The sequence below is a fragment of the Muntiacus reevesi genome, chromosome 1, assembly GCF_963930625.1.
Source record: "Muntiacus reevesi chromosome 1, mMunRee1.1, whole genome shotgun sequence".
NCBI lineage: Eukaryota > Metazoa > Chordata > Mammalia > Artiodactyla > Cervidae > Muntiacus > Muntiacus reevesi.
In genome coordinates, this window is record NC_089249.1 from 65,345,074 (window position 1) to 65,372,660 (window position 27,587).

General features: G+C 39.9%; 1 protein-coding gene across 1 annotated transcript; it reads left to right on the forward strand.

The window, feature by feature from the left end:
- The first annotated feature begins 1,334 nt into the window (after positions 1-1,334).
- Positions 1,335-27,587, forward strand: TBX19 (T-box transcription factor 19). The gene is made up of 8 exons (XM_065924784.1): positions 1,335-1,531; positions 8,699-8,963; positions 10,571-10,705; positions 13,702-13,763; positions 15,150-15,211; positions 21,696-21,887; positions 24,201-24,336; positions 27,302-27,587. Exons 1-8 carry the CDS (start codon positions 1,335-1,337, stop codon positions 27,585-27,587), a joined length of 1,335 nt encoding a protein of 444 aa, XP_065780856.1.

The following is a 27,587-nucleotide window of genomic DNA, read 5'->3' on the forward strand; positions in this document are numbered from 1 at the left end:
CCTAGAAAATGTGCCTTGTCTGCCCTCTTTCTTCCTATAGATCTCAGTCCTCACAGCCTCTTTCAGAAGTGCTGGCTCTTATTTTTCTTTTGTTTTCATTTTCTACAGCTTTCTGCTGTAGCAAGAGGAAAACTGCAAGTCCCAGGATCTACTCAGAATTGGGGAGGTGAAGCTGCCTCTGCCCTCCCCATGTATACTGTGTGTACTGAGTGTCATGGGTAAAAGAAATGTTTTCTACTAGTAGCATCTCCTCAGGGAAAGTGGGAATTCACCTCAGAATGCCAGATAGGCCACAAACCACTGAAGGGAAAAGCCAGAATGCCTTTCTGGATTTAAGATTTCAATTGCACAATAAAGTAAAAAGCTTATTTTTCAATCACTGGGGACAGAGTGCTTCCATAGATTAATATGGTGCTAGAAGGATTTTTTTCTCCTTCTGGCTAGGGTTGGAAATAAGAAATATTTGGGCTGTGGATACTAGGGAGGAGGAGCATGGTTCAGAGCTCTTCTGCTTGTGGGAGGCAATGAGGGACCCTGAGATGAGCAGGAGACTACACCTTGAGAGGTCTGTAGGATCCTTCAGGAGAGAGATGGCCAGTAGGGGATATCCTGGGAGAATGAAGTCCTTAGCTCTTTTCTCCTGATCTCCGACCCTTGAGTGGATGACACACAGATCATCTTCTTTCCTTCTGTGGCACAGCTGTCATATTCCTTGGTACAATGCCCTTGGCCTTCCATATATTCTATTCTGTTCAGAGCTAGTGGTTAGCTCAGGGATTTAGGTTCTCAACTGTGTCAGGAAATCCTGTATTGGCATCAAGGTTTTTGATCTTTCTTTTTCCCTATATATACCACAAGCCATGATTTATACACAAATGTGATTTGCCTGATTGTCACAGTCTGGGCCCAGAACAATTTTAATTAACTGGAAAATGGTCCTCAATACACCGATTAGACCTCTTCAGGTACAGCAAGATAAAAGCCTGATAATTTGGATGGAGTACCCTTCTTAAATATCTACTCTATACACGGCAGCCAATGGGAAAGCCAGGTTTTCTCCCACCTGATCCAGTGAGTAATTAAGAGAGGGCTTTTTCTTCCCCACCTCTCCCCTCCCACCCACCCCCAACTAAAGCTTAACAGGTTGGTGGTATAATTTGTAGACTTTCAGGGTGTCATGCTAGGAGCTTAGGCGAGAGACTAGGCATTTCTTCCCCAGCTTCCCAGGCACTGTCCAGCTGGATTCGAAAAGCAGGCAAGTGACAGGAGGAAAGAGGTGGAAGCCGGCAAAGTAACTACTGTTTCTCAGCAAAGTTTGAGAGGGGCCTGTGGCCATGAGTGAGTTGGACACTCAGAAGACCTGTGATGGAACTGTTTCTCGTCTGCTCAATGTGGTGGAAAGTGAGCTTCAGGCAGGGAGGGAAAAAGGCGACCCTACAGAGAAGCAACTTCAGATCATTCTGGAGGATGCCCCTCTCTGGCAGAGGTTCAAGGAAGTCACTAACGAAATGATCGTGACCAAGAACGGCAGGTGAGATTATCTGTGGCTCTACTTGGGCCGGCGGGGCTTGGCAAGGGAGGCAAGGCCCCTTGAACATAGAAGAGGCTGCAGCTCTTCACTCAGAGGTAGCGGGGTCTGATTAAACGCTCCTGAGGACAGTGTCCTACGGCTTTCCCCCAGCCAACTTAATTAATTTCTCTGAGATCGTCAGAGAAGTGGAGGATGAAGCCACCTGTTCTGCCTGCAGTTTAAATGAAGAAATTCTTTGAAATTACTGTAAAGGGGGGCATGTCCCATGGGTTTGGGAAATGCACTCAAATTTCAGAAAATAATGTTAATTTTTGACTGACTGTACATCCTGGAGCAGATGACTATTCTTTGAACTCCAATTCCATTCAGATAAGATAAAATAAAAGGCAACTTTATCTGGAAGCTGGGTGATTTTGTCTGAAGTATACCAAACTTGCGAGACATTTCTGACAAGCTGAAGATTCAGAGGTTAAAAGGCAAATTTAATCTCACTACCTATTTCTACACTTGCTTCTTCCTGTGTGTTTGTGGTGAGTGTTCATTTGAAATTGTGTGTGTTTGTGACAGTGTGAAAGCCTTTGCAGTAATAGTTAATGAAACCATAATATACTGACTGAGAAAAGAGGAGATGCCGTCAGTTTTTTCATTGCAACGAATTAGGGATTAAATGAAATGGCTCTCTGTTGGCATTTCTTGGATTATATTAAATCTATTTCTGCCAAGTGACTGTCTAAGGTAATATTAGGAGTTTCTGTTTAGTAAAGGAGATAAAAATATTTAGAAAGAAAGTATCATTGCTCCCAAGCTTGGCCAAACAGCTCCCAATATTAATATGATACTGATCTTTCTGCTCACATGGTCAAAAAAGTACAAAATGTTGAAAGGTATTTTCAATATGGTTAGTTTCAGCACAATCTCAAAGATTGTGACCTTTGAGAGAAATTCTGCTTTCCAATGAGAGAAAAGTCCAAGCTAGCTGAAATTCTGGCAGGCTTTTGTCCTCGTGAAAAACATTTTCATTCCTGACTTCTCACTTTTCCATTTCTGAATAATAAGCATGGCATAGAAAATGAACCATTCTATCTGGGAAAATTATGAATTTGAGTGTTGCTGTGTGACATTACAGTGCTTCGTAAATAAAAAAGGTTCTATAGATAAGGGCCTTTCAATAAATTGTGATTACTAATAGTAGCAGGAATCAGTCTTGCTTGATGCTTATATTTTCTCTCTCTAAATGGGTCCCATATTTATTTCATATATAGAATTTGTTATTTTTAATAATTATAATTGTAATTTTGCCTATTCTTACTCTTGATCTGTATTGACACATTATATTCTGTAAAAAGAAATAGAAAACATGTTTGTCTTTTCAAAGAATTATCCCCAATTCCTAAAACTGGATATATTTTCTTTCCTTTTAAAGATGAGTGATGATACAGTTGTAAAAGTTTTATGATGTCTGATGACAGGTAGACCTTTCTGTTTATTATTCTTTTTGTTACACTAATACTTAGTTACACTAAGTTACACTAATATGCTCAATACACTAATACACAATACAATAATACACTAATACACTAATTAGTTACACTAATACTTAGCCTCATACTATTTATTTGGCTGTCAAAGTGGTCATATATAATAGTAAAATAAGTATAATCATCAAGTAAAAATATAGTCCATATATTTGAATGAGGGATAAATAAAAAATTTGAAAACCATTATAAAATTCAACTTAATATGTCATATTGGTATGTTCTTTTACAATTTTAGAAGAACTTTCTCTTGTCTTTTTGCACCTAAATAATTTTCTTCATATTTAAAGTTGAAAAGTCTTCACATATTTAAACTCATTAACTATGTGAAAATTATTCTCTGTAGAAAAAGTCTAATTATGGTCAATGTGATTCTTCTTATTTTCTGTGGAGGTCCTGCTGACATTTTTAACCTTCTCAGTGAAGGTAAATCTTTTCTTAGGATCTCTGAACCCCTCCTGGTCAAGATTTTGCCAGGAGATAGTTTCCTTTGTATTTCAGATAAAGAAGGGAAGACAAATCTCTAAGAAATGAATACAGTTGGTAATGAGTGAGTGTGATCTGGAATTACTCTCAGTCTGTTTAGTTTCTCAGAATAAACTGTTAACAACGCTTTCCTGCTCTTGATATAGGCACATCTTTCTTATTTTGCTGTCTTCTTTATTCTCCTCTCCATCTCTCTTTTCCCTCTTTTTTTTTCTCCTAACTATCTATCCTTGTATCACTCCTTTTGACCCATTTTCCTGTCAGTAGACTCACAATGTCTCCCCCAGATGCCCCATCCTTACCTTTCATACCAACTCCTGAGCCAAAGGCAGATGGAACTGTGGTCCTTCTCTGGAAAGAACATTCCTGGTAGTTAATACCCAGTCTTGGCCCTTTTCATTCATGTTACCCTCCTGCCCCTATAGTCAGTTAACTTTCTGACTTTTCTAAATCTTCGATGGGGTTAATCAGATCTCCTGTACACTTGAGCATAATTGTCCCGTGTAATAGCAAGTTTTAAAATAGCATAGATGGAATGATGAATTAAAAGACTCATTTTCAAATGGACATCTATTTATATGCATAAATAGGAGGCTTGCTTCTGACATTGGTCATAAGTAATAGAGATTTTCCCTGAAAAACAGTGAACTATCCACAGAAATGGGGATTATGATGGTTCTTCATTCCTTCTTCTCCTGTCCCTTCTTCATTCCTTCCTCTCCTGTCCCTTCCTCTCCTGTCCCTTCCTCGTGTTGTTTTACTGTTTACTCTCCTCTCTTTTTGTCCCCTCCTTTTTTATTGAAAATGTTTAGTTATTGATATTCAATAGCCTTTCAGACATAACAATTATAATACCTCCTTAGAGCTCATTTGAATCATCTCTAGTGCATCAGCTTGTAAATACTTCCTTTCATCTCTATCCTTTAAGCTAGGAACTTGTATTTTAGGTTGCACAAAAAGATTTATTTCAGATTTCAGTGGTAAATAAGTGAAATCTCTTGTAACTTTTGTTTTCTCTACAGTAACATATTTGCCTTAGGGGGGAAAGCTATATTTTATGTTTATTTCCATACAGTTGAATAATTTGATTTCATTCAGATTAAATTTGCCTTGAGAAGATTTTAATAAATTGGAAGAATTTCTGATGTAATTGGTGTATCCATTTGTTATCATAAAATGTTAGGATCACTAAGTTGAACTTCCCAGTGATTTAGAGATGTTGGTACAGTGAGCTAATGCTCATAGTGGGAGGCAACGAGGGCCCCGAAGGTATAGTGGTGCAAGAGGAGAGAAAACCGATGCTGCACATCAGGAAAAAATTTTCCATGTCCCTGTAGTCTATGGAGATTTTTCTCTGAAGTTTACAATTGCAGTTTATGAGGATCATATGTTTTTGTGTGATCTGCCTCTAACCAGGCTACTTTGGTTACTTGCTCCTCCTCTTATCTTCACATAAGTCTAAACATCCATGCCCCATATGCCTGCATACACACACTCCAAAACCCTGATGAGTGCTTCATGATTATTAAAATTCTGTGGGGGGAAAGAGAGGGAGTTTACTTCCTGAATTTTGCCTTTAACCACCTCTGCTGTCTCCCCACCTAGAAAGTCTGCCTTGTCTGCCCTCTTTCTTCCTATAGATCTCAGTCCTCACAGCATCCTTCAGCAGTGCTGGCTCTCAAGATCTCCTGTAAGAGAAATAAAAACTGAGAAACTAGTCTCATAGCTAAACAATACAGAGTTCACGGCCAAGCCTAAGCATGTGTGGTTCCTCAAGCATGGTTTTGGGCAGTGTTTATATTCCCTACCACATTTGCTTCTCTCTCTGATATAGGGATTGGTTTACAGCCACAGAAATGGAAGAAAAGGGAGAAAAGATCAAAGAAGTGCAGCTCATCCCTGAAAACAGTCTGGTCATGAGAGCTGCCCACAAGTAAAGAAAGAGATATCACATCCCAGTCCTTGTGAGGCTGGAGAAAGAGGCAGAGGAAAAGCAGGAGGTGTTGAACTGGGCTTGGAGCAGGGTGGCTTCAAGTGCTAGTTATGACTTTGGGCAAGTTGACATTTATTTATATTGGTGACATTTATGACATCATTGGTATAAAGAAGATAAAAATACATAGCATCTCAGTTCATTTGTGTAGTGATAAAAAAAAAGAAAAATAATGATAAAATTCTCAGCAAATGAAGTATTAGAGATTAAAGCAGCAAATGGCCCTACCATGTTTTACATGTGTTCTTCTAAGAACCAGGATGCTTCTTTACTTTTTTACTTTTTCTTTATTTACTTTTTTTGTTAACAGCTTTATTGTGATAATTTATATACCGTACAATCCAAAAAACTCATTGTAAGTATACCATAATGTCTTCATGGTTCATCTGTGTTGTAGCATTTTTATTGACAAATAACATTTCACTGTATAAATATACTTCATTTTATTTATTCAATCATCAATGGACATGTGGGTTGTTTCCAATTTTCAACTGTAATGAATAATGCCACTATGAATGTCTGTATATAAGTTTTTATGTGGGTGTATGTTTTCATTACCCATACATATAACACCTAGGCATGGAATTGCAGGGTCATATGGTAACTCTGTATTTTAACTTGTTAGAGGAATTGCAAGACTCACTTTTGGCTGGTCCATTGTATATTCCACCAGCAATGTATGAGTATTTCAATTTCTCCACATTCTCACCTATGCTTGCTGTTATTCACCTTTTATTACTATTATTATAGCCATCTAGTGAGTATGAGGAATGATTTCAAATGTAGGTTATGGTTCAGTTTGTTAGGTGTCAACTCCCACTCTTCCTGAGTATATGGACTTAAGTTGGTTTACTTAAAGTCACCAAGCTTCAGTTTATTATCTGACTCACCCAGCCTCTAGTACTCAAAGGTACTATCTATTTACTATCTATTAAATGCTTGCCCAGAGCCATACTGGGATATATACCTGGTTGGTGTAAACTCCCCCAGGTTCTTTGTATTTTGCCATGAGTTTTGAAGTGGTCACTAAGGCCGGGCATTTAGAAAAGAGGGGTTGCTGAAAACAGATCCCCATTATTCATACACAGCTGGAGGACTAAGTTGGAAGAGGACCCAGCAAAGGAGTTGGAAGTATTGATTAGGTGGATGAGCTAAGGGGAAAAATATCCTGTCTGTCCAGAGTATTCAGGGAGGCCATGTAATTTAAGCTCAGAAGACCGAGGAGCCTGGATGGCTTGAGTCCATCTCTAGATCCAAACCTTGTTATCTATTGGTCAATTTCTTCACTTTCCATATGTTGCAGTTCTTATTGTACCTCATTCCAAAACTAGGCTCTACTGGGACCCTCCAGTCCCTCACCTATACCCATTATGCTATTAATATTTCCATACCTGGCATCCTTGGACTCCTTCTTTTAGCAGTGGACATGCTCAGTTTTCCCCTTTTTATTCTCTTCCCTACCTTTATAGAAGCACAAATCCTCCAAGTGACTCCCCTTACTCCCTTGGATGTCTCCTTAGTTGCTATCTTAAAAGCTAGATACCTTAGAACAGTACATTTTAAGCTTTAAAGTTGTGGTGACTTAACTGGGGATTTTGAAAAGCACAGATTTTGATTGTGTATGCCTGGAGTTAGGTCTGAGCTGCTGCATTTCTGATTACTGCTGCTGCTGAGTCATGAACCACTCTGAGTAGCAAGTGTTTGGACCCTAGTTTGTTAGCTTCTCAACTTGGGGACTCAGATTTTTGAAGATGTATTGACAAATAAGACAGCTTCTGGGGCAATCGGGAGGTGGTAGGGGCGTCTGTATGGAAACTAGGTCTTTTGAGGAGATTGGAGCAACTTAGATAGCTTGGTGAAAGAAAAATAAGCTAAAGAGAATCAGAAGCCAGGTGACCTAGCTTCTCCAAATATCTGTGAGAGTGAGCTTGCTGGTATTTTCTTAGAGCGTAGGAGCTGCTGCTGCAGCTGTTTAGTCTCTGCGTCGTGTCCAACTCTTTTGGGGCCCTGTGGACTGTAGCCAACTAGGCTCCTCTTGCCATGGGATTTCTCAGGCAAGACTATTGCAGTAGGTTGCCATTTTCTTCTCCAGGGGATCTTCCCAACCCAGGGATCAAAGCCACGTCTCCTGCATTGGCAGGCAGATTCTTTACCACCAAACCACCTGGGAATCCCACAGAGGGTGGGAGAAGGACCAACAAAACCAGATCATCATGTGTCAAAATATACATCTTCCTTTAAAAAAAAATATTATTTATTTTTGGCTGCACGGGGTCTTTGTTGCTGCATGCAGATTTTCTCTAGTTGTGGTGAGTTGGGGCTACTCTCTAGTTGTGGTTTGAGGGCTCTATAGCATTCAGGCTTCAGTAGTTGTGACTCATGGGCCTAATTGCCCTATGGCATGTGGAATCTTCCCAGACCAGGGATTGAATCCATGTCACGTGCATTGACAGGCAGATTCTTAACCACTGGACCACCAGGGAAGTCCTCAAAGTGTATTTATTGAACACAAATTCCCACAAGATGCTCAATGAGAAGATGGTTGCACAGGTACACAAGTGCAGAATGTGGAATCCCTCACCCCTTCTCAGAGTGCTCACAGGTGAATTAAAGCCTCTGACAAGTCCTGCAGGAAAGGAACTGGTCTAAATATGTAGAGTCAAGGGTCCCTTCACTGCCTTTACCACAAACCATGTTTTCTGTATTAACACTGCTACTATTATTTAGAACTGTTTTGTGATACAGAGAAGGCTTGCACTGTGGCAATAGTGTGAAAATCTGATGTATGCTGGGAGAAAATCTTTGAAGGAAGCTCTGTGAGAATCTGGCACCTGCCTGTATACAATACCTCAAGTTTCAGGAGGAATTTCATTCTAGTCAAATGACTAGATCAGTGATTTTCAGACATTAAAACAGAGCACAACATTTAAAAGTAAAACCTCAATATAAAATACATCGGTAAAAAGAGGCTTGGCTGACTTCAAAGCTGCTGGCCTGGCCCCTCTTTGTTTGGCTTCCCCCTGTGCATTTTCTGCACCACCAGAGCCCTCCAAGGACAGTCTCCTCTGAGCAGAGAGAGGACTGGACAAATGGAGAGATGTTCCTAACATTCTAATATCCTTCTTGTGGCTCAATTTCTGTCTTTTCTTTTAGACGGATGTTCCCAGTCCTAAAGATTAGCATCACAGGGCTGGACCCCAATGCCATGTACTCACTCCTTCTGGACTTTGTCCCAATGGACAGTCATCGCTGGAAGTACGTCAATGGAGAATGGGTGCCTGCAGGCAAGCCAGAGGTCTCCAGCCACAGCTGTGTCTACATCCACCCAGACTCCCCCAACTTCGGTGCCCACTGGATGAAGGCACCCATCTCCTTCAGCAAAGTGAAGCTGACCAATAAGCTCAACGGAGGTGGGCAGGTATGCTCGGTAGCCTGGCCACCCGGCTGCCCCACAACACCCATCAAGAAATATCAGGGGTGCATTTAGGCAATTAGGGGGTCCTCACCGACCTCTTCTCTCAGGGAAGCCAATTATTCCCCGGAGTCCAAATGTGAACAGGAATAAACAGCTCTTAATTGGTGCTTTCAGTTTTTAATGGACTTCCTGATGTTAAGAGAGAGTGAGAGAGTGCAGTAGTTTACTTAATCATCAGCGGCCTTTCAGAGTTTTGCCTTGTGTGTGGTGCTTTTTACCAAGCCTGGGAGGAGGGAGATGTTTGTGGGTACCAGGGTTTTGTTATTCCCTCTCCCCTTTTTTTGGTGTAAGTGGCATCTTAATAAAAAGCTGCTCCTAAATGAAATAATTGCTCCCTCCACTTGGGCATTATGATAATTATCAATAGAATATTGAATCAGCTTTGGGTTTTCAGAAAAAGAATCCAAACAAACCTTAAATAAGGAGGGTTTTATTTAAGGTCTCCAATTAGAGTAAACAAGATTTTGAGGCTTTTTACTCTTTTGTTTTCTCTGGTAGGATTGTGCATACTAGTGTGCTGTGCGAGGTTGTTATTTGCTTTATAAAATGTAGACTGTTTGGGGGGATTACACCCAGTCGGGAGGAAGAGGTCTTATGCCCCCAGATTTCACTTTGGTCAGTCTCATAGCCCTTAGACTTTTCACGCCTTCTCTGTTCTCTGTGCTTATCCAGCTGGGATGTAGGGGTTCTCGTTTTAAGAATGGTAAGTCATCTTCCTAATTCTCTGCAATATTCGGAAGTTTCCAGTTCTTTATTGAATCAGGAAATTGAAAAGTAAACTATTATTCCCTCCCAGTTTTCACAACAGGAGACTTTCAATAAGTCTTTGATTTGAATCACAAAGAGTGGATGTTATATAACCAGCAGATGTCAGCTATCATTACTTTTTAGGTAATTCAGCCCTTTGTCAGGATTTTGAGATAATTAGGATTTCTTACTAGGGGGCTTCCCTGGTGGCTCAGATGGTAAAGGATCTGCCTGCAATTCAGAAGATCCAGGTTTGATCCCTGGATCAGGAAGATCCCCTGGAGAAGGGAATGGCAACCCTTTCCAGTATTATTGCCTGGAGAATTCCATGGACAGAGGAGCTTTGTGGGCTAGATTGGTTGCAAAGATTCAGACATGACTGAACTGCTAACACTAGCACACTTTCTCATAGGAAAAAAAATAGTATGTTTTAACAGAGCAAAATTCATATCGTTGTGCTGAAAATAGGAAGAAAAAAAAAGGAAGCCAGGATTTTGGCAGAAAACCGAACACTCTGTAGACCAGCTCTTCTCTGGCAACCCACCCTTCACCCTCTTATGTGTGTATGTGCTTAGTCACCCTCATATAAGCAGCTCCAAAGTTATTCTCCTTAAGAGTTTCTAAAAAAATCTCCCTTCAGAAATTTCTCAGAGAGATGGTGGCAGCTCAGATGGCTGGGGATCAATGTGTGTGGCCCTAACTGAGGTGGGTGTTAACCTTAGGACTAATCAGTGGTGCTGGATCATCTGTCACCTGTGATGCCCGAGGCTTTGTGTGTCCTCTCTCTTCTTCCACCTAAACAGATAATGTTGAATTCTCTGCATAAATATGAACCCCAGGTTCACATAGTGCGTGTTGGAGATGCCCATCGAATGGTGATGAACTGCTCCTTCCCTGAAACCCAGTTCATAGCTGTGACTGCCTATCAGAATGAGGAGGTGAGTGTGTGTGTATGTATGTGTAAATGTCACCTGGGGGAGTGTGATGGGACTAGGGGGTGGTGCTTTTATTGTTATGACCAAACTTGGGTGAAAGATGGGTTTTCTAGGATTCAGATACAGTCAGATACACTCGGTAGAGACCAAGTTAAGCAGTGTGGTAATCAGTTTCCACCTCCTTCTCCCTGCTTGCCAAAGCTCCACCAGTATTTCTTCTCCTGGTGCCAATAAGGCACAGTGGTGCATTGTAATACAACCAGCAGAAATTCAGGAGTCTTTGTTTCCAGGACCTTGACCTGACAGAACTAGGCATCTCTCCTGCTCTAAAGCGAGTCTGTGGGGATTGATCCAATCATGCACCCTCTTTGGGTTTGTGTTATACTATCTGTCCCACTTGTTAGCTCTTTTGGGGGCACATGTAGATCTTTTCCTGCCTAACTTGGGCCTCTCATGGTTACAGCTGAGTAGCCAGCATCTGGCCTCCGTAAACTCTGTGGGAGCAGTTTTTTCGGTTCATCCACATACTATAGGATTTTCCAGGACTGCTGGTCAACAGGACACCAGATCAGTTGGATTCTTTTTGCTTAAACTTTAAAAGATTATTAAAACTTGAAGTATAGTTGATTTAAATGTTTTCATTTTCTGTCATACTGCAAAAGTGATTCAGTTATACATATATACATACATATATATATATATATTCTCTTTTTATGTTCTTTTTTTATGGCTTATCTCAGAATATTGAATATAGTTTCCCATGCTATACAGAAGTGCCTCGCTGTTTTTCCATTCTATGTATTTAATAGTTTGCATTTAAGCCCAAGCTCCCAGTTCATCCTTCCTCCACCCTTAAAAAATTTTTTTAATGACAATAATGCATGTTTATTAAAAAAAACTTCATATGATAAACTAATAGTATGGAAGAATATATAATGAAATGAAAAGTTAGAGGTAAAGATTTACTCTTTCCCTCCTGTTCTGTGAGTCCCGCATCCCAGAGACACTACAAATAACCGCTGAGGCTGTGCTCCTTCCCCCGCATCTTCTGCGCACTTATAAATATGTACAGGGTACAGATTTCCTCACACAAATTGGCTCATGTTCATGTTAGTATGAAATTTCTCCTCACCCCCTGTATTTAAGAGTGCATTATGAATATCTTTCTATGTAAATTGGATTCAGATTTATCTCCTTTACTGAAATTATTGCAGAGGATACACTGTATTTCAGGCAATCAGTTTCCCACCTAAATGATGTTTAGGTCATTTCCAGTTGTTTTATTTCCTATGATAAATAATACTGCAAAGAATATTAAGCACTCAGAAATGGAATTGTTCTGTCAAGGAGAGTGTATGTTTAGAACTGTGATAGACAAAACCCCATTGCCTCCCTCCAAAGAGCATATCCATTTATAATTCCCACACCAATCTCAACACAGTGATTACCTACATTTTCAGCTTCGATAATTCAATTGGGTAGAAAAAATGGTATCTTACTATTGCTTTAATTTACATTTCTTTATTTGGAAGCTTTAGAAGATTTTTAGGCTCCCATCCAGCTAACTGAATTAGAATCTCCAGGGAGAATACCCAGAATCTAGTTTTAAGAGTCTCCTTAAAGGATTCTGATGATCATCCAGGTTTGGAAACTACTGCCTTAGTGCCTGCAGATGATGTGCAAGGAAATGTAATTTCTTTTCTATAGCTAATCTGGCCTCTCAGCTGAGCCCTTTAGCAGGTCAGTGGAAAGAAAAATTAACCAAATATCTGAAAATTTAAACAGGCCCTCAAATACTGTCCAGTTTTTATCGGCTGACACATTTTGCCTTTCATACCCTGACACAGATAGCCTTTCATCCCCTCTTACTCTCTGAATGATGGCCTCTGGATTTATGAAGGGAAAGTGGACTTTTGCAACTTCAGAAAGCAGGGAAGAGTTGGGGGCCACATCCTGGCCTCCTCTGTTCTCTGGACAAAGTCCCTTATCCACTGACATGCTGCCTGCTCTCTTAGTCCATGGCAGGTGGAACCTGTCATCTGGTTGCCCTCTTACTAAGTGCTCAGATTTCCCTGGACACATGCTGGAGGGTTCCCTCTGAACTAGCAGCAAGGCTAAGGCTATGTTTTCAGCAGGATACTAGCCTGATGCTGTAATTCTGGTCTTGGACATGCCCTAAGGGAATCAAACCCGGGGAACTCTAAACTTGGAGCCTGTCTCCTGACAATGTATCCCTGCCAATGTAAATGCATCCTGTGAGTGGGTACAGGGGTCAATGATCGATCCAAAAATCTTCTTTTACTCAGCAAATATTTATTGAATATTACTACAGGCTGGATGTTTTCCTACATGCTGGTAATACTGCACTGTACTCAAGGCACTTACATCCCAGGGAGAAGAGATGAAAATGATAAATATGTATTTGGTCAGATGGTTCTGAAGGAAAATGAAGTAAGCTAAGGCCAGGGGAGATAAAGGGTGACAGCAGGTGGAATTGATAGTTTGTGTGTGTGTGTGTGTGTGTGTGTGTAAACATGACCCAAAGGGTAGGTGATTATTTAAGAGGTCAGAGAGTTGATTCTAGTATGTACTCGAGAGTCTAGAGACAGGTGTTCATCAGTACACTCTCCTCAGTGTCCCAGTGACTAGAAAAGTAACTGACAGATGGTGGGTGTTCAATTACTGTTGAAAAAAATGAATGAATAATAGAATAAATGCTAGATTTAGCACATCAGGTTTGTGCAATTTTGTTGCTTTGTTCTTTCTTTGCTCATTTTATACCGCATTTGCCATTTTCACCACATGTGACAATAAAGCGTTTCTTGTTGGACAGTGCAATAGTGATTTTGTGCAGAAATAAGCAAAGAAACAGGGAGAGGGAGAAAAAAGAGAGAGGAGAATTATTCTGATTTTATAGAAATTCAAAGATGAAGATTAAGTGTTCTGTTCCCCATGCATATTCTACTTTCACTAACACTTCTTGTCTTTGTAAATGTAAGATAACAGCTCTCAAAATCAAGTACAACCCTTTTGCCAAAGCCTTCTTGGATGCTAAGGAAAGGTGAGTAGAGAAATTTCAGGGCAATCTTATGATTTTTGCAAATATGAACTTTATAATAATCTTGGAAGGAACTAACTTGTGGCACTTGCATTACCTTTGATAGAAACATGTTTTTAATATTTAATTCAATGTCCAACAAAATCAGCAAGAAAAAGCAAATTTATAATTACTTGTCCTTTATAATAGGGATCCAGGAGAACCTGGGGCTTCCCAGTGGCTCATTGTTAAATAATTCACCTGCCAATGCAGGAAATGTGATTTGATCCCTGAGTCAGGAAGATCCCCTGGAGAAGGAAATGACAACCGACTCCAGGATTCTTGCCTGGGAAATCCCACGCACAGAGGACCCTCATGGGCTACAGTCCATGGGGTCACAAGGAGTTGGACACGACTTGGCAGCTAAATAACAGGAGGACCTGGAACTGTCCATGTTTTATCTGCCCTGTTTTATGATAGATTCTTGAAAATAATATAATCACATTAAAAAAAACAAGTGATTTAAATTTTAAATAATTCAATCTTCCTTTACCACAGTTATCTGAGTAGTATGATTTCAATAAATTTTTTAAAGCTAGATTTCACCTAGGAAAGGTGAGTAATTCATAAAGGTGAGAGGCTCATGTCTTTCAGAAGTCAGAGACTTCTGGGGGTATGAATGATTTCCTTTGAAGTGTTTGGATTTTGTTGTTTCTGTTTCAAATCTTTACACTAATTCCTATAAATTTCAAATCTTGCTTTTTCATCATAAAGGCACTAGACTAATGGACAGGTGTTTATAATAACATGTCACAGGGGTCTGTCCTGTCAATATTTGACTTAATTTTGATGATATAGAAGAAATACCTTTTTTCAGATAAGAAAACTCATATAATAAAAATATTTAGGACTTTGAGAAAGAGAGATCCTGGCTTTGAGTCCTGGCTTTACCATTTCCTGACTTGCATAAGTCAATTTGCTTTTCTGGGACCCACTTTCTAAATCTGCGAAAGCATGTAGTAATATTCTATCACAGGATAATTGGTGGACCTAGCATATCACAGATGTGACTGTGCCCTGAAGTCCTAGGCAAATCTTAGCTGCTATAATCATTGCTTGAATTTTGGCAAGCAGAAACACTGACCACAAATCAGTAAGATCAAGCTACATAGGGATAGGTGTAAATAAGGCAAACTGGATTGACTATAAAGTTGCAATTCAAAGAGCAATTGCACAAGAACATAAAGTAGGAGGCGAATGGGGGAAAGATAGTAGTTTGAGGGGAAAAAAGTGTTTGATTTTCTTATTTCAAGAAATTTATTGCTCTCCAAAGACAATCTTGGGTGTACTTTGATGCTGGATGTGAATGGTAAGCTGGACAGCTATAGTGCACTTTCATTGCTCTTTCAGGAACCACCTCAAGGATATTCCAGAAGCTATGTCTGAGAGCCAGCATGTGACCTATTCTCACTGTGAGTTGGGTGAACCCTGGATAGGAAGGGCCTGGGGCTACACTAGGAGCATCTCCACCATGCTCAGACTTTTTACCTGTCATGACTGCTTCAGGCTTGTTCCCAATATTCTGTCAAGACCCAATGGTTATTTCTTCCACTCAAAACAAGTATATGCCCTTTCAAGAATTCCCAGAGAGAACCCCTGCTCCTGGGGGAGTGTATACAAATCCAAGGTAGGAGAGAAAAATGGAAATAGTGAATTTCTTTGACTCCCATTTTTGCATCAGGGAGGCTAAAGAGCTCATAAACGTGGATTCTGGATCTACCTTCTACCCTGACACTCCACTCCTGTTTTGGGGTTTCCTTGTTCTTGGTACTTTCTGGTTTTTGAGTTTATCACCATTGCCATGCCTCAGGAAGGCCATAGCTTTGCACATGAGGAAACTTCTGTATTTGTTGACTGGAGTCATATACCTGGAATTCTGCAGGTAGACTGGATGTTCCTGATAGGGTGCCACCCTCTCCATGTCTCAGAACAGAGAGGAGGCTCCACAGTGGAGCAAGTACTCTAAAGCTGCAGCAGTAACCCAAGGTCAGTAGCATCAGTGTCTGAGATACCCTTTAATTTAGAGTTTAATGGTTTGCTAAGATCCCTTCTGCAGTTTTCCAGCTATGAAATTCTTTACTCCCTCCTTCCCCTAAAGTTCGATGCATCTTTCATTGCAGAAGTGGCAGTATAGCCACATAAAGAGAAACAATTCTCAGAAAATCACTTTAAAAAACCCTTTTCTCAGGAGTCTTTTTTTTTTTGTCTAGTTACCATCTGCCACCATACAAAGTTATTACAATATTATTGACTATATTTCCCATACTGCAGATTTCATCCTCATGACTCATTTGTGACTGGAATTTTGTACCTCTTAATCTCCCTCACCTATTTATTTCCTCCCCACCATCTGGTAACTACTTGTTTGTTCTGTATATCTGTGAGTTATTCTGTTTTGTTATGTTTGTTCATGTGGTTTATTTTTTAGATTCCACAATAAGTGAAATCATATGTTATTTATCTTTTTTTTTACCTGACTTGTTTCACTTAGCATAATACCCTCTAAGTCCATCCATGATTCTGAAAATGGCATAATTATTTTTTATGGCTGAATAATATTCCATTGTGTGTGTGTGTGTGTGTGTGTGTGTGTGTGTGTGTATGTCTTCTTTATTCATTTATCTCTTGATGGTCACTTGATTTGCTTCATTTTCTTGGCTATTGTAAATAATGCTGCAATATTATTATTATTATTATTATTATTATTTTTGTTTGTAACTTTCTTTTTTGTGGTGCTGTTGTCTGGTTTTGGTATCATGGTGATGCTGGCCTCATAGAATAAGTTCAGAAACATTCCTTCCTCTTCAGTTTTTGGGATAGTTTGAGAAGGATAGATGTTTACTTTTTAAAACATTTGGTAGAATTCAAATTTTGTTTGCTGGGAGTTTTTTGATTACTGATTAAATTTCATTATTGGTATTCAGTTTGTTCATATTTTCTATTTCTTCCTGATTCAGTTGTAGCAGATGGTACATTTCTAACAATTTATCCAAGAAAAGTAATTTTTAACTGACCTGGAATGAAAAGCTCTTTTGTATAGGATAGGATCACATGTGGAACCACACCCTTTCAAGTTCATGTGTTACAGCCTTTTCAGTAAACATCCTTATATGTGGCAAACTTCATGAACAAAAGTCTGGTTCTGCCTGGCTTTGCTTGCTGAGCACCTGAATCTTGATTCTATCATTCAGATAGTGATCCCTTGTGCCATATGCCTATACAACAAAGAGAAAATGGAGATAACAAAATGATTTATTGAGAATGACTGACCTACATTTTGTGATATGAATTCTGTACAATTTGTTTACTTATACTTAAAAAATATTAAGCAACTGATTTTAATGAAAGTTCTACTTCCATATCACTAAAGCCCTGGTGACAATCTCTAGTCAATATTCTTAAGGAACAGTTCTGGTCCTGTCTGAATCTTTATCTGTGGGCCCCTCAGTTGAGAGCTGGTTGGCGAAAGGATGTGCTTCTTGTTCTAGGGCCTCTCTGTCCTTTCCCATGAATTCACTTGAAGTAAAGCCTTTTCCTCATAATACTTACTAAACTTTTTTATTGTGGCTTAAAACCATGATATAAAATGCACCTTCACAAGAATTGTATGTATAGTACAATATTGTCAATCACATGCACATTTTGGTACAAAAGATTCCCAGAACCACCTGCCTGCCCCCTCCACCCCAGTTCCTGCACGTTAAAACTACATATACTCACCAAACTTCTCCTCTTCACATCTCCCTCCCCACAAAGCCCTTGGCTACCACCGTTCTACTCTATACCTCTATATCCATAGCCTTTAGATACTTAGTATGAGGAATCATGCAATATATATATATATATTTTATGACTGGCTGCTTCTGCTTATCCTAATGTTCCTCAAGGCTCATCCATATAGTACCATACGATAGGATTTCCTTCTTTTAAGGCTGAAATAATATTTACTTGCATGTATATACCAAATTTGCCTGTCCCATAGTCTATTGATGGTCATTTAGGTTACTTACACCTCTTGGCAACTGTGAATAATGCTGCAATGAACATGAGTGTGCAAATGTCTTTAATTCTCCTGGATATATAACCAGAAGTGGAATTGGTGGATCATGCAGTACTTCTATTTTTAATTTTTTAAGGAAACTCCATAGTGTTTTCCATGCCAGTTGCACCATTTTACATCCCCATGAATAGTTCACAAGTGTTCAAATTTCTCCACATTCTCACCAACACTTATTATTTCCTAATCTTTTTTGGATAATGGCCATCCTAATAGTATGAGGTGATATCTTGTTTTGATTTGTGTTTTGCTAATGAACAGTGATGTTGAACATCTTTTTATATGCATTTTGGCTTTTTGTATATCTTTGAAGAAATGTCTGTTCAAGTCCTTTGCTTGTTTTCAATAGGATTTTTGTTGTTTTTATTGAGTTATAAGAGATCTTTACATATTCTAGATGCTAATTCCTTTTATAGTTTTTTTCTTTTTTTTTCCTTTTATAGTTTGCCAATATTCTCTTCTATCCTATAGATTTCCCTTTCACTCTGTTGATTGTTTCTTTTGCTGTGCAGAAGTTTTAAAGTTTGAAGTAGTTTGTCTATTTTTGCTTCTGTTATCTGTGCTTTTGGTGTCATATCTAATAAATCATTGCCAAATCCAATTTCATGAAGTTTTCCCCTGCATTTCTTCTAGAAGTTGTATAGGTCTTACATTTATTTATTTATTTAAAGTTAAAATTTTTATATGGTGTAATATGAGTTTAGTTTATTTCTTTTGCATGTGGATATCCAGCTTTCTTAAACTGTTCTCTGAAGAGACTATTCCTTCCCACTCGTGTAGTCTTGGCACCCTTGTTGAAGATTATTTGACCATATAAGTGGAGTTTATCTATAGGCTCTCTTTTCTTCCACTGGTCTATATATCTTTTTGCCAGCACCATACTAATTAGGGGGCTTCCCAGGTGACTCAGTGGGAAACTATCTGCCTGCCAGTGCAGGAGGCACAGGAGATGGGGTTCAATCCCTGGTCAGGAAGATCCCCTGAAATAGGAAATGGCAACTCACTCCAGTATTATTGCCTGGAAAATTCCATGGACAGAGGAGCCTGGCGGGCTACAGTCCATGGGGTTGCAAAGAGTCAGACACAAATGGACAACTGAGCACATACTATTTACAGTATTGTAGCTCTCTAATGTGTTTTGAAATCAGGAACTGTGAGGCCTCCAGCTTTATTTTTATTTCTCAGGATTGTTCTATTTGGAGTTCTTTGAGAATCTATATGAATTTTAGTATTGCTTTACATTTCTGACAAAAGTGTCATGGATTTTGATAGAGATTTCTTTGGGTAATATGAACATTTTAATAATATTAAGTCTTTCAATCCATGAACATAGGATGTCTTTCCACTATTTATATCTTCTTTAATTAATTTCATCTATATTTTATAGTTTTCAGTGTATGAGTCTTTTGCCCCATAGGTATATTTTGTTCCAAAGTACTTTATTCCTTGTGGTGCTATTCTAAATTGGATTGTTTTCTTAGTTACTTTTTGGATTGTTCATTGTAAGTGTATAGAAATGCAACTGATTTTTGTGTGTTGATTTTGTATCCTGCAACTGCTGAATTTGTTTATCAGAAAAGTTTTTTGTGGAATATTTAGAGTTTTCTACATATAAAATTGTGTAATCTATGAACAGAGATAATTTTATTTCTTCATTTTCAAATTGGATGCCTTTTCTTTCTTTTCATTTATTCCTAATTGCTCTGACTAGGACTTCTAGTACAATGCTGAATGGAAGTAGTGAGAGTGTATATTCTTGTCCTGCTAATGATCTTGGAGGAAAAGCTTTCAGTTTTTTACCATTGAGTATGGTGTTAACTGTGGATTTGTCCTATATGGCCTTTATTATGTTGAGGCAATTTTCTTGTATTCTTTATTGAATGCTTTTATTATTATAGGGTGTTAAATTTTGTCATATGCTTTTTCCACATCGATTGAGACGGTCTTTCACAAACACATTTCTGTGAAATATTTTGCAGTTTTCCAAAATGTTTTGCAAGATTCTTATCAAGTTGTGCTAGTCATCTCCCTCTCTTTGTGCCTTCAGAATCCTCTTTGTTGGGTGGTGATGGGAGGCATCCTGTCTCCTCTTGCTTGGAGTGAGAACTAAAGATATTTTCTCACTTGGCAGAAACAGGGAGGGCTCCATTCTTTCTGGGTAACCAAATTAAACATTCCCTAGTAGCTATTAATCAATGATTAACATATCATCTGACACCTCCTTCTTTGACTGACTTTTAATCCAATTAAGTCAGAAGCAACTTAACTTTTATATTTTCTATTAACTTGTACATTCAAATAATATTTTATATAGCTGTGACTCCAGCATTTCTTTTTTTTTTTTCATTTATTTTTATTAGTTGGAGGCTAATTACTTTACAATATTGTAGTGGTTTTTGTCATACATTGACATGAATCAGCCATGGAATTACATGTATTCCCCATCCCAATCCCCCCTCCCACCTCCCTCTCTACCTGATCCCTCTGGGTCTTCCCAGTGCACCAGGCCTGAGCACTTGTCTCATGCATCCAACCTGGGCTGGTGATCTGTTTCACCAAAGATAATATACATGTTTTGATGCTGTTCTCTCAAAACATCCCACCCTCGCCTTCTCCCACAGAGTCCAAAAGTCTGTTCTGTACATCTGTGTCTCTTTTTCTGTCTTGCATATAGGGTTATCATTACCATCTTTCTAAATTCCATATATATATGTTAGTATACTGTATTGGTCTTTATCTTTCTGGCTTACTTCACTCTGTATAATGGGCTCCAGTTTCATCCATCTCATTAGAACTGATTCAAATGAATTCTTTTTAATGGCTGAGTAACATTCCATTATGTATATGTACCACAGCTTCCTTATCCATTCGTCTGCTAATGGGCATCTAGGTTGCTTCCATGTCCTGGCTATTATAAACAGTGCTGCGATGAACACTGGGGTGCACGTGTCTCTTTCAGATCTGGTTTCCTCAGTGTGTATGCCCAGAAGTGGTATTGCTGGGTCATATGGCAGTTCTATTTCCAGTTTTTTAAGAAATCTCCACACTGTTTTCCATAGCGGCTGTACTAGTTTGCATTCCCACCAACAGTGTAAGAGGGTTCCCTTTTCTCCACACCCTCTCCAGCATTTACTGCTTGTAGACTTGGATAGCAGTCATCCTGACTGGCATGTAATGGTACCTCATTGTGGTTTTGATTTGCATTTCTCTGATAATGAGTGATGTTGAGCATCTCTTCATGTGTTTGTTAGCCATCTGTATGTCTTCTTTGGAGAAATGTCTGTTTAGTTCTTTGGCCCATTTTTTGATTGGGCCATTTATTTTTCTGGAATTGAGCTGCAGGAATTGCTTGTATATTTTTGAGATTAATCCTTTTTCTGTCTCTTCATTTGCTATTATTTTCTCCCAATCTGAGGGCTGTCTTTTCACCTTGCTTATAGTTTCCTTTGTTGTGCAAAAGCTTTGAAGTTTCATTAGGTCCCATTTGTTTATTTTTGCTTTGATTTCCAATATTGTGGGAGGTGGGTCATAGAGGATCCTGCTGTGATTTATGTTGGAGAGTGTTTTGCCTATGTTCTCCTCTAGGAGTTTTATAGTTTCGACTCCAGTATTTCTTAAAAGATTCTCCAAACTTGATAGGACCTGCCATTCTTCTCCAAAGAAGCCAACTAGCTGCTAACATGGAAGGGGAGTGGCAGTGGAGGTGGTAGTGTCTAACTCCACACAGGTAGACATTGCCATTCACACAGAAACGTAACTATGCTAAGTGGCTGGAAACCTGATTTTTGGTGTGGAAGTTCACAGAATCTTCCTCTGTGTCTTCCTCTTATCTCTTGCAGTGGGAGGCTGGATCTTTTCCAATCCGGATGGAGTGTGTACAGCAGGAAACACCAATTACCAGTATGCTACTCCTTTGCCTCTGTCTGCCCCCCACACCCATCATGGCTGTGAGCACTATCCTGGCATCCGAGGACACCACCGGCAGGCTCCCTACCCTTCTGCATATGTGCACAGAAATCATTCTCCCTCAGGTGTGTGATTCTGCTAACAATACCCTTGGGGGTGTGGATGGTGGGAAGAAGTAGATAAACAACTAGTAGAAGTAAATATCTGAAGATAGTATCCATTTTGCCTAATATATGTAATATTATTATATATTAAAATTTTGATGTTTTATATACTAACGGTTGACTATATATAGCATTGTTAGTATTTTATAATTATTTCAAATAATTACAAAAGCTGGGAGACAAGCAGTCTCCCAATTTCTAATGGGTGTGAAAGTCCTCCTCCCAGGTCACTGGTGTACTAAGCAGTTTCAGGCTGCAGCTCTAAAAGCCAAGTTAAGTCATGGAGTTCTGAGACCCTCAGCTCGTTGCCCTCATATGATTCTTTTCTACAGTTGTAGTGCATGGCTCAGTCCAGAAAATATTGGGCCCAGTATTGAAGAGCTATTAGGAAGTTTTGGAAAGCTAGCTCACTCTACATCCAGGCTTTGGTCTGAATTGGCAAATATTTATCGAGGGTTGACTTTGTGCCAGGTTTTGCCCATGAACAAAACAGATCACAGCACCAATCATCTCACAGAGATTCTACTCTCATATGGGGACATTAACACTCAATGAGACAGTGAAGTTCATGGTCTGGGAGACAGAGGAGTGCGTTAGGATACCAGCCTCAGGGACATCCCGAGCTCTGTGCCTGCAGATGACTTTGCTGGTCATCAGCTGCCTGAGCCTGTACTGCATCGCTGGCTACTCCCAGCAACCTTGGCAGCTGCTTCCAGGAAGAGAGAAAATGGAGCTTAATGATACCAGAAGCTGAGCAGGTTCTCATCTACTTCTTGATTCTTTCCTGGAGTCAGCACACAAAACACATCTGAGCATTTGCTATGCACCAGGCACTCTTCTAGGCAGTGGGGTAAGGAGGTGATTAAGGTTTATTTATTCCCTGGAGGATCTCAGGGTTATGAAAATACATATAATTAATCCTAATACAGTATAGTGAGAGCTCTAATGTGATCCTCAGACCTGTAGCATTCCCTGGGAACTTGTTAGAAATGTAGACTCTCAGGTTCTCCTTCTGAAAGAGTTTGCAGTTTAACAAAATCCCCAGGTGATTCTTATGCACGTTAAAGTTAGAGAAACATTCTATAAAGTACACAAGCCACGGTGCTATGGGAATGAAAGAAAAAGGGGAGCTAGATCTACCAGAGAGCTGAATGTTTAAGTTGAGATCTGAAGAATGAATAGAAAAGGATAAAGGTTGGAGTGGGCAGGGATGAAAGATGGATGACATGGGACACAGGCAGAAATGAAGGGCATTCCATGTGAGAGAGTGGTATGAGCAAAGGTTCAGAAGGAGGAGAGAACCTACGTTATCTGGGAATGATTTGGGAAAAGAGTGGAGAAGGAGGGAGGCAATGTGGTGGATGAAGGAGTTGAGGCTGAGGGCCACACCATGAAAAGGAGTGACTTGGCCAGGGATGTACATGAAATCCTCTTCCTATCTTTCCCCTCCTTCCTTCCCATCTTCTTTCCCTTCTTCCTCTCTATTATATATGCACTATTTGTGCAAATGCAGATTCAAATACATAGAAGACACTATTCCTGAAATGTTTAAATCTCCTTGGGGTTGCTGAGAAAGATAGGTCCTGATCCTCAGAAACTTCATCTGAAGTGCTGGTGGCCATAGGCTTGTTTTGAGGGGATGATGACATGGACCATTTTAAAGAGAATGTGAGCGGTGACCTGAGTTAGATCTGTGACAAAAAGGGAAAATCATCCCACCTGTCTGAGCCTCATCTATAAAATGGAGGTGAGAAGTTGTTATAAAGATTAAAAGATGAACAGTACATGACCCATGACTGGTAAAGAATCTGCCTGCAGTCTACAGCCATACCACCCTGAACGCGCCCAATCTCGTCTGATCTCGGAAGCTAAGCAGGGTCGGGCCTGGTTAGTACTTGGATGGGAGAATCTGCCTGCAATGCAGCAGGCCTGGGTTTGATCCCTGGGTTGGGAAGATCCCCTGGAGAAGGGAAAGGCTACCCACTCCAGTATTCTGGCCTGGAGAATTCCATGGACTCTATAGTTCATTGGGTCGCAAAGAGTTGGACACGACTGAGAAACTTTCACTTTCAGTATGTGACATATGGTTGACATTCAATAAACTTCAATAAACCTAAGTCCCTCTCTCCTGTCTGTTTCCTTCAGAAAGTATCAACACACTGTTGGCACATGTGGCACAAGCCATTGTTGTATTTTGACCTAGTATAATGTCATTGGTCACCATCTTTACATTTTCCATGCTTCATAAATTGAACTGTTGTTATTTCCCCAAAGTGAATTTGATAGAAAGCTCCAGCAATAACCTGCAAGTTTTCTCTGGAGCTGACAACTGGACTTCCTTATCCTCCACACCCCACGCCAGCATCCTGTCTGTACCCCACACCAGCGGACCAGTCAATCCAGGGCCTAGGTAAGACCAACACCAGCAACCTGCTCATTGTTCTTGGAGGTTTACTTTTTAGCATGGGGTCTTGAATTCATATTTTTCTCCTGGGGTGCCTTGGTCTAAGCTTTTGTCCTGACTTCTAAGCCACTAAGATTTGAAAATAACAACAAGGTCAACTCTTCGCCCCTGGAAAAAGTGTGGTGAGAAAGCACCTACTCAGTCATGCACTCTTTTTATTTGTAACTTTGGTATTTTTTTTAAGAGGGAAAAGATATTGTGGTCTGGATTGTTTGTCTCAAGTCAGGAAGAAATACTGTGAACAATGGTGGTAGCAGATAAATACTGAGCATCAGGGAATTAAAAGGGAAAAGTGTAAATACACTGAAACCTCAAGACCCTTGGCTGTCTATATCCTCACAAGCTACTCATTCTAACAGGTGGACACATTTTGGTTGCCCGGGCCTCAACCCAGGCAATAGGGCTGAGAGTATCTTGTAGGACCCATGGCATAACTCTTATACCAGAGACCAGCATTCAGTTCTGACTGTCGGAAATCAGTGTGATGAGTAGAAAGGAAAGGGGCCTGGAATCTGATGAATGTCCCAGTTTCACTTCTTATTGACTCTGAGACTTTAGGAAATCTTCTTAGCCTCACTAAGCTTAAACTTTCTTATCTGTAACATGGCAATAGTACTGCTCTGTAGCAGTACTCAGAGCTACTCTGTAGAGTTATGGTGAACACCAAAATTAAAAAGAGCGTAATATGTACTGTAAGCAATAACATTGTATCAATATATACATGTCTTGTTAAGTTCAACATAATTAGGCAGAGTTTTGAGAAGGTCCAAAAAGCAATTCAAAATCAAAAGATGTCTTATCTTTTTTGGGGGGAGATGTTAGATGACTGGCAGGTCTAAAAAAGTTTGAGGGTCATAGAACTTTGATTCACAGCAATGCTCTTCATTCTTTAATGTGCATAGAATCACCTGGGCTGTTGTTCAACTGCACAATCTGATCAATAGGTCTGGGTTAGGGCCCAAGATTCTGCATTTTTAACAAGCTGTCAGGTGTTGCTGATGTTGCCGTAAACTGTGATCTTGATTTTGATGTTGATGTTGCGACGGCCCTTAAGGATCTAGTGCTCTGCTATCAAGGCAACAGCCCCCAGCTGCCTCTGGCTCCTGGGTTCTTGTGTTGCAACCAGTCCAAACTGAGATGGGCTATCACACACAGAATGTTAAAGACAGTAGACAATAAAGAATAAATTCTTAATAATTTTTTATACTGATGCATGTAAAAATGATAATATTTTAAATATTTTCAGTTACATAAAATATTATTAATAATAAGTTCATTTGTTTCTTTTTATTCTTTTCTCAAGTGTGGCTTCTCAAAAATTTGGCCTCGTATTTGTGGCTCACATTTTATTTCTATTGGACAGTGCTTGACTAGAGGATCTCAGGGAAATGCATTTATTAGTGCTATACTGGAAGTGAGGGAAAGAGGGTCCTTGAAGCTGTTAGACAATTAACTATGTGCCAAGTTCTGTACTAGATCCTTTATGTAAGTCATTTATAGGATTCAAAGACATCCATAAGGCTGCTTTTAAAATTCCTATTTTCCTGATGGAGAAACTAAATCTCAGAGGCATTAAAAACTGCCTAAAGCTAAGACAGTAAATAAAGTAACTCAGAACCCATGGTTTTGATCAGCCCAGGAAGCATCAGAGAGGGGCTCTTACTGTTATTGTAGAAGAATTTCTTTTGAAAACTGGGGAATTGGGGTCAGAATTCCCAGCAAGCTGAGCTGGCTGAAAAACCCAACCCCCATGGCCTATCTAGGTTTCTGCAGGTTTCATATGGTCCAATGAGGTCTTTGGAAAGTGAAATATGGCAGAGAGCAGGGTGGCATTTCTACCTCTGGTTTCATCAATGGCATGTTTAACCCACTGCTGACTCTAAATATTTTGGTAGAGAAAAGCAAAATGTGTTCAGTACTGTCATTGGGAAATGAGCCTATTTTCAAGCTAAGTAGGGACTCTGAAAAGTGATGAGCAAAGTACTGGAAGTTATTTGCCTGTGTTGACTGCAGTCATTTTAATCCAGGTTCTATGTTAAGGTGCAAAATTGGCTGCACATTTAAAGGAAAGCTTTAAAAAATTCTGATCCTATGTGCCAGACTAATTAGATCAGAATCTCCAGGGGTAGAACCCAAGTGTCAGTAATGTTTTTAATTTGCTAAGTAATTTCAAGGTATAGTCAAGTTTGTGACCCAGTGATGTAGTATAGAAAAGTCTAAGAAAGTGGTCCAGTTCCCCGCCTTTCTACCAGCGACCAGAACTGACAGGTAGAAACCTGGAATGGAAGAATTAATTATAACAACCACCATTTACAGAGTGCTATGTTTTGGATTTCACGTACTCATTTTCTTATTCAATCCTCATAAAAATATTTAGTAAGGTATGTTTAATTATCACATCAAATCTTGAAGATAAGGAAACTGAGGCTTATCTATTAAATAATTTGTTCAAAGTCACAGAGCTAATAAGCTGTAATGCTAGGATTTAAACCTAGATTTTCTGTCCTGGTTATTAGGTCACATCACCTCTCTTGGCCAGTGAGAGATCTTACAGATTATACTGCCCAAATATCCTCCTTTCAACTTCCCTGCCCATTTACACAGGTAGCAAGGGAAGCTTAGAGAAATAAAATGCTGTGTTAAAACTGAACAACTTGCTAGAGGCAGTGCCAGCATCAAAATGCAGGTGTCAGGACACCTAATTGTATGCTTATTCTACTACATCTTGCTGCTTCTTTGCAGAAATGGGACCAATGTGTGTCAGAGCTGGAAACAAAGCCACGGCTAGATACTCTCTAACTCGTGCCCCTCTCAGCACTGTGTATGTGCTAATCAGATGGCAATCCTGTCTGGGAGTATCATCACCATTCTCTCTCTCTCTCTCTCTCTCTCTCTCTCTCTGTTTCTGCAGCCCATACCCATGCCTGTGGACCATCAACAACAGTGGCGGGGGCCCTGCCGGGTCGGGCTCAGAGGTGCATGCCAACTCCCCGGGAGCGTTTCTCCTGGGTAACCCAGCTGTGACTTCACCTGTCTCCACCCAGACACCCACTTCGGTTAGTGTGGAGGTTCTGGGGGAGCCCTCGCTGACCAGCATCGCCATGTCCACCTGGACAGCAGTGGCTTCACATTCCTTTACAGGCTGGGGTAGCCCAGGTAGGGGTGGGCGCCATTTTCCCTCCTCACTGGATAGTTAA

Excerpts from the sequence above, each read along its gene's own strand:
- TBX19 (XM_065924784.1), top strand. The coding sequence starts at position 1,335 with ATGAGTGAGTTGGACACTCAGAAGACCTGTGATGGAACTGTTTCTCGT. Across the intron at positions 8,964-10,570 it reads AGCTCAACGGAGGTGGGCAG|ATAATGTTGAATTCTCTGCA; the intron begins GTATGCTCGGTA and ends CCACCTAAACAG. Across the intron at positions 21,888-24,200 it reads CAGAAATCATTCTCCCTCAG|TGAATTTGATAGAAAGCTCC; the intron begins GTGTGTGATTCT and ends ATTTCCCCAAAG.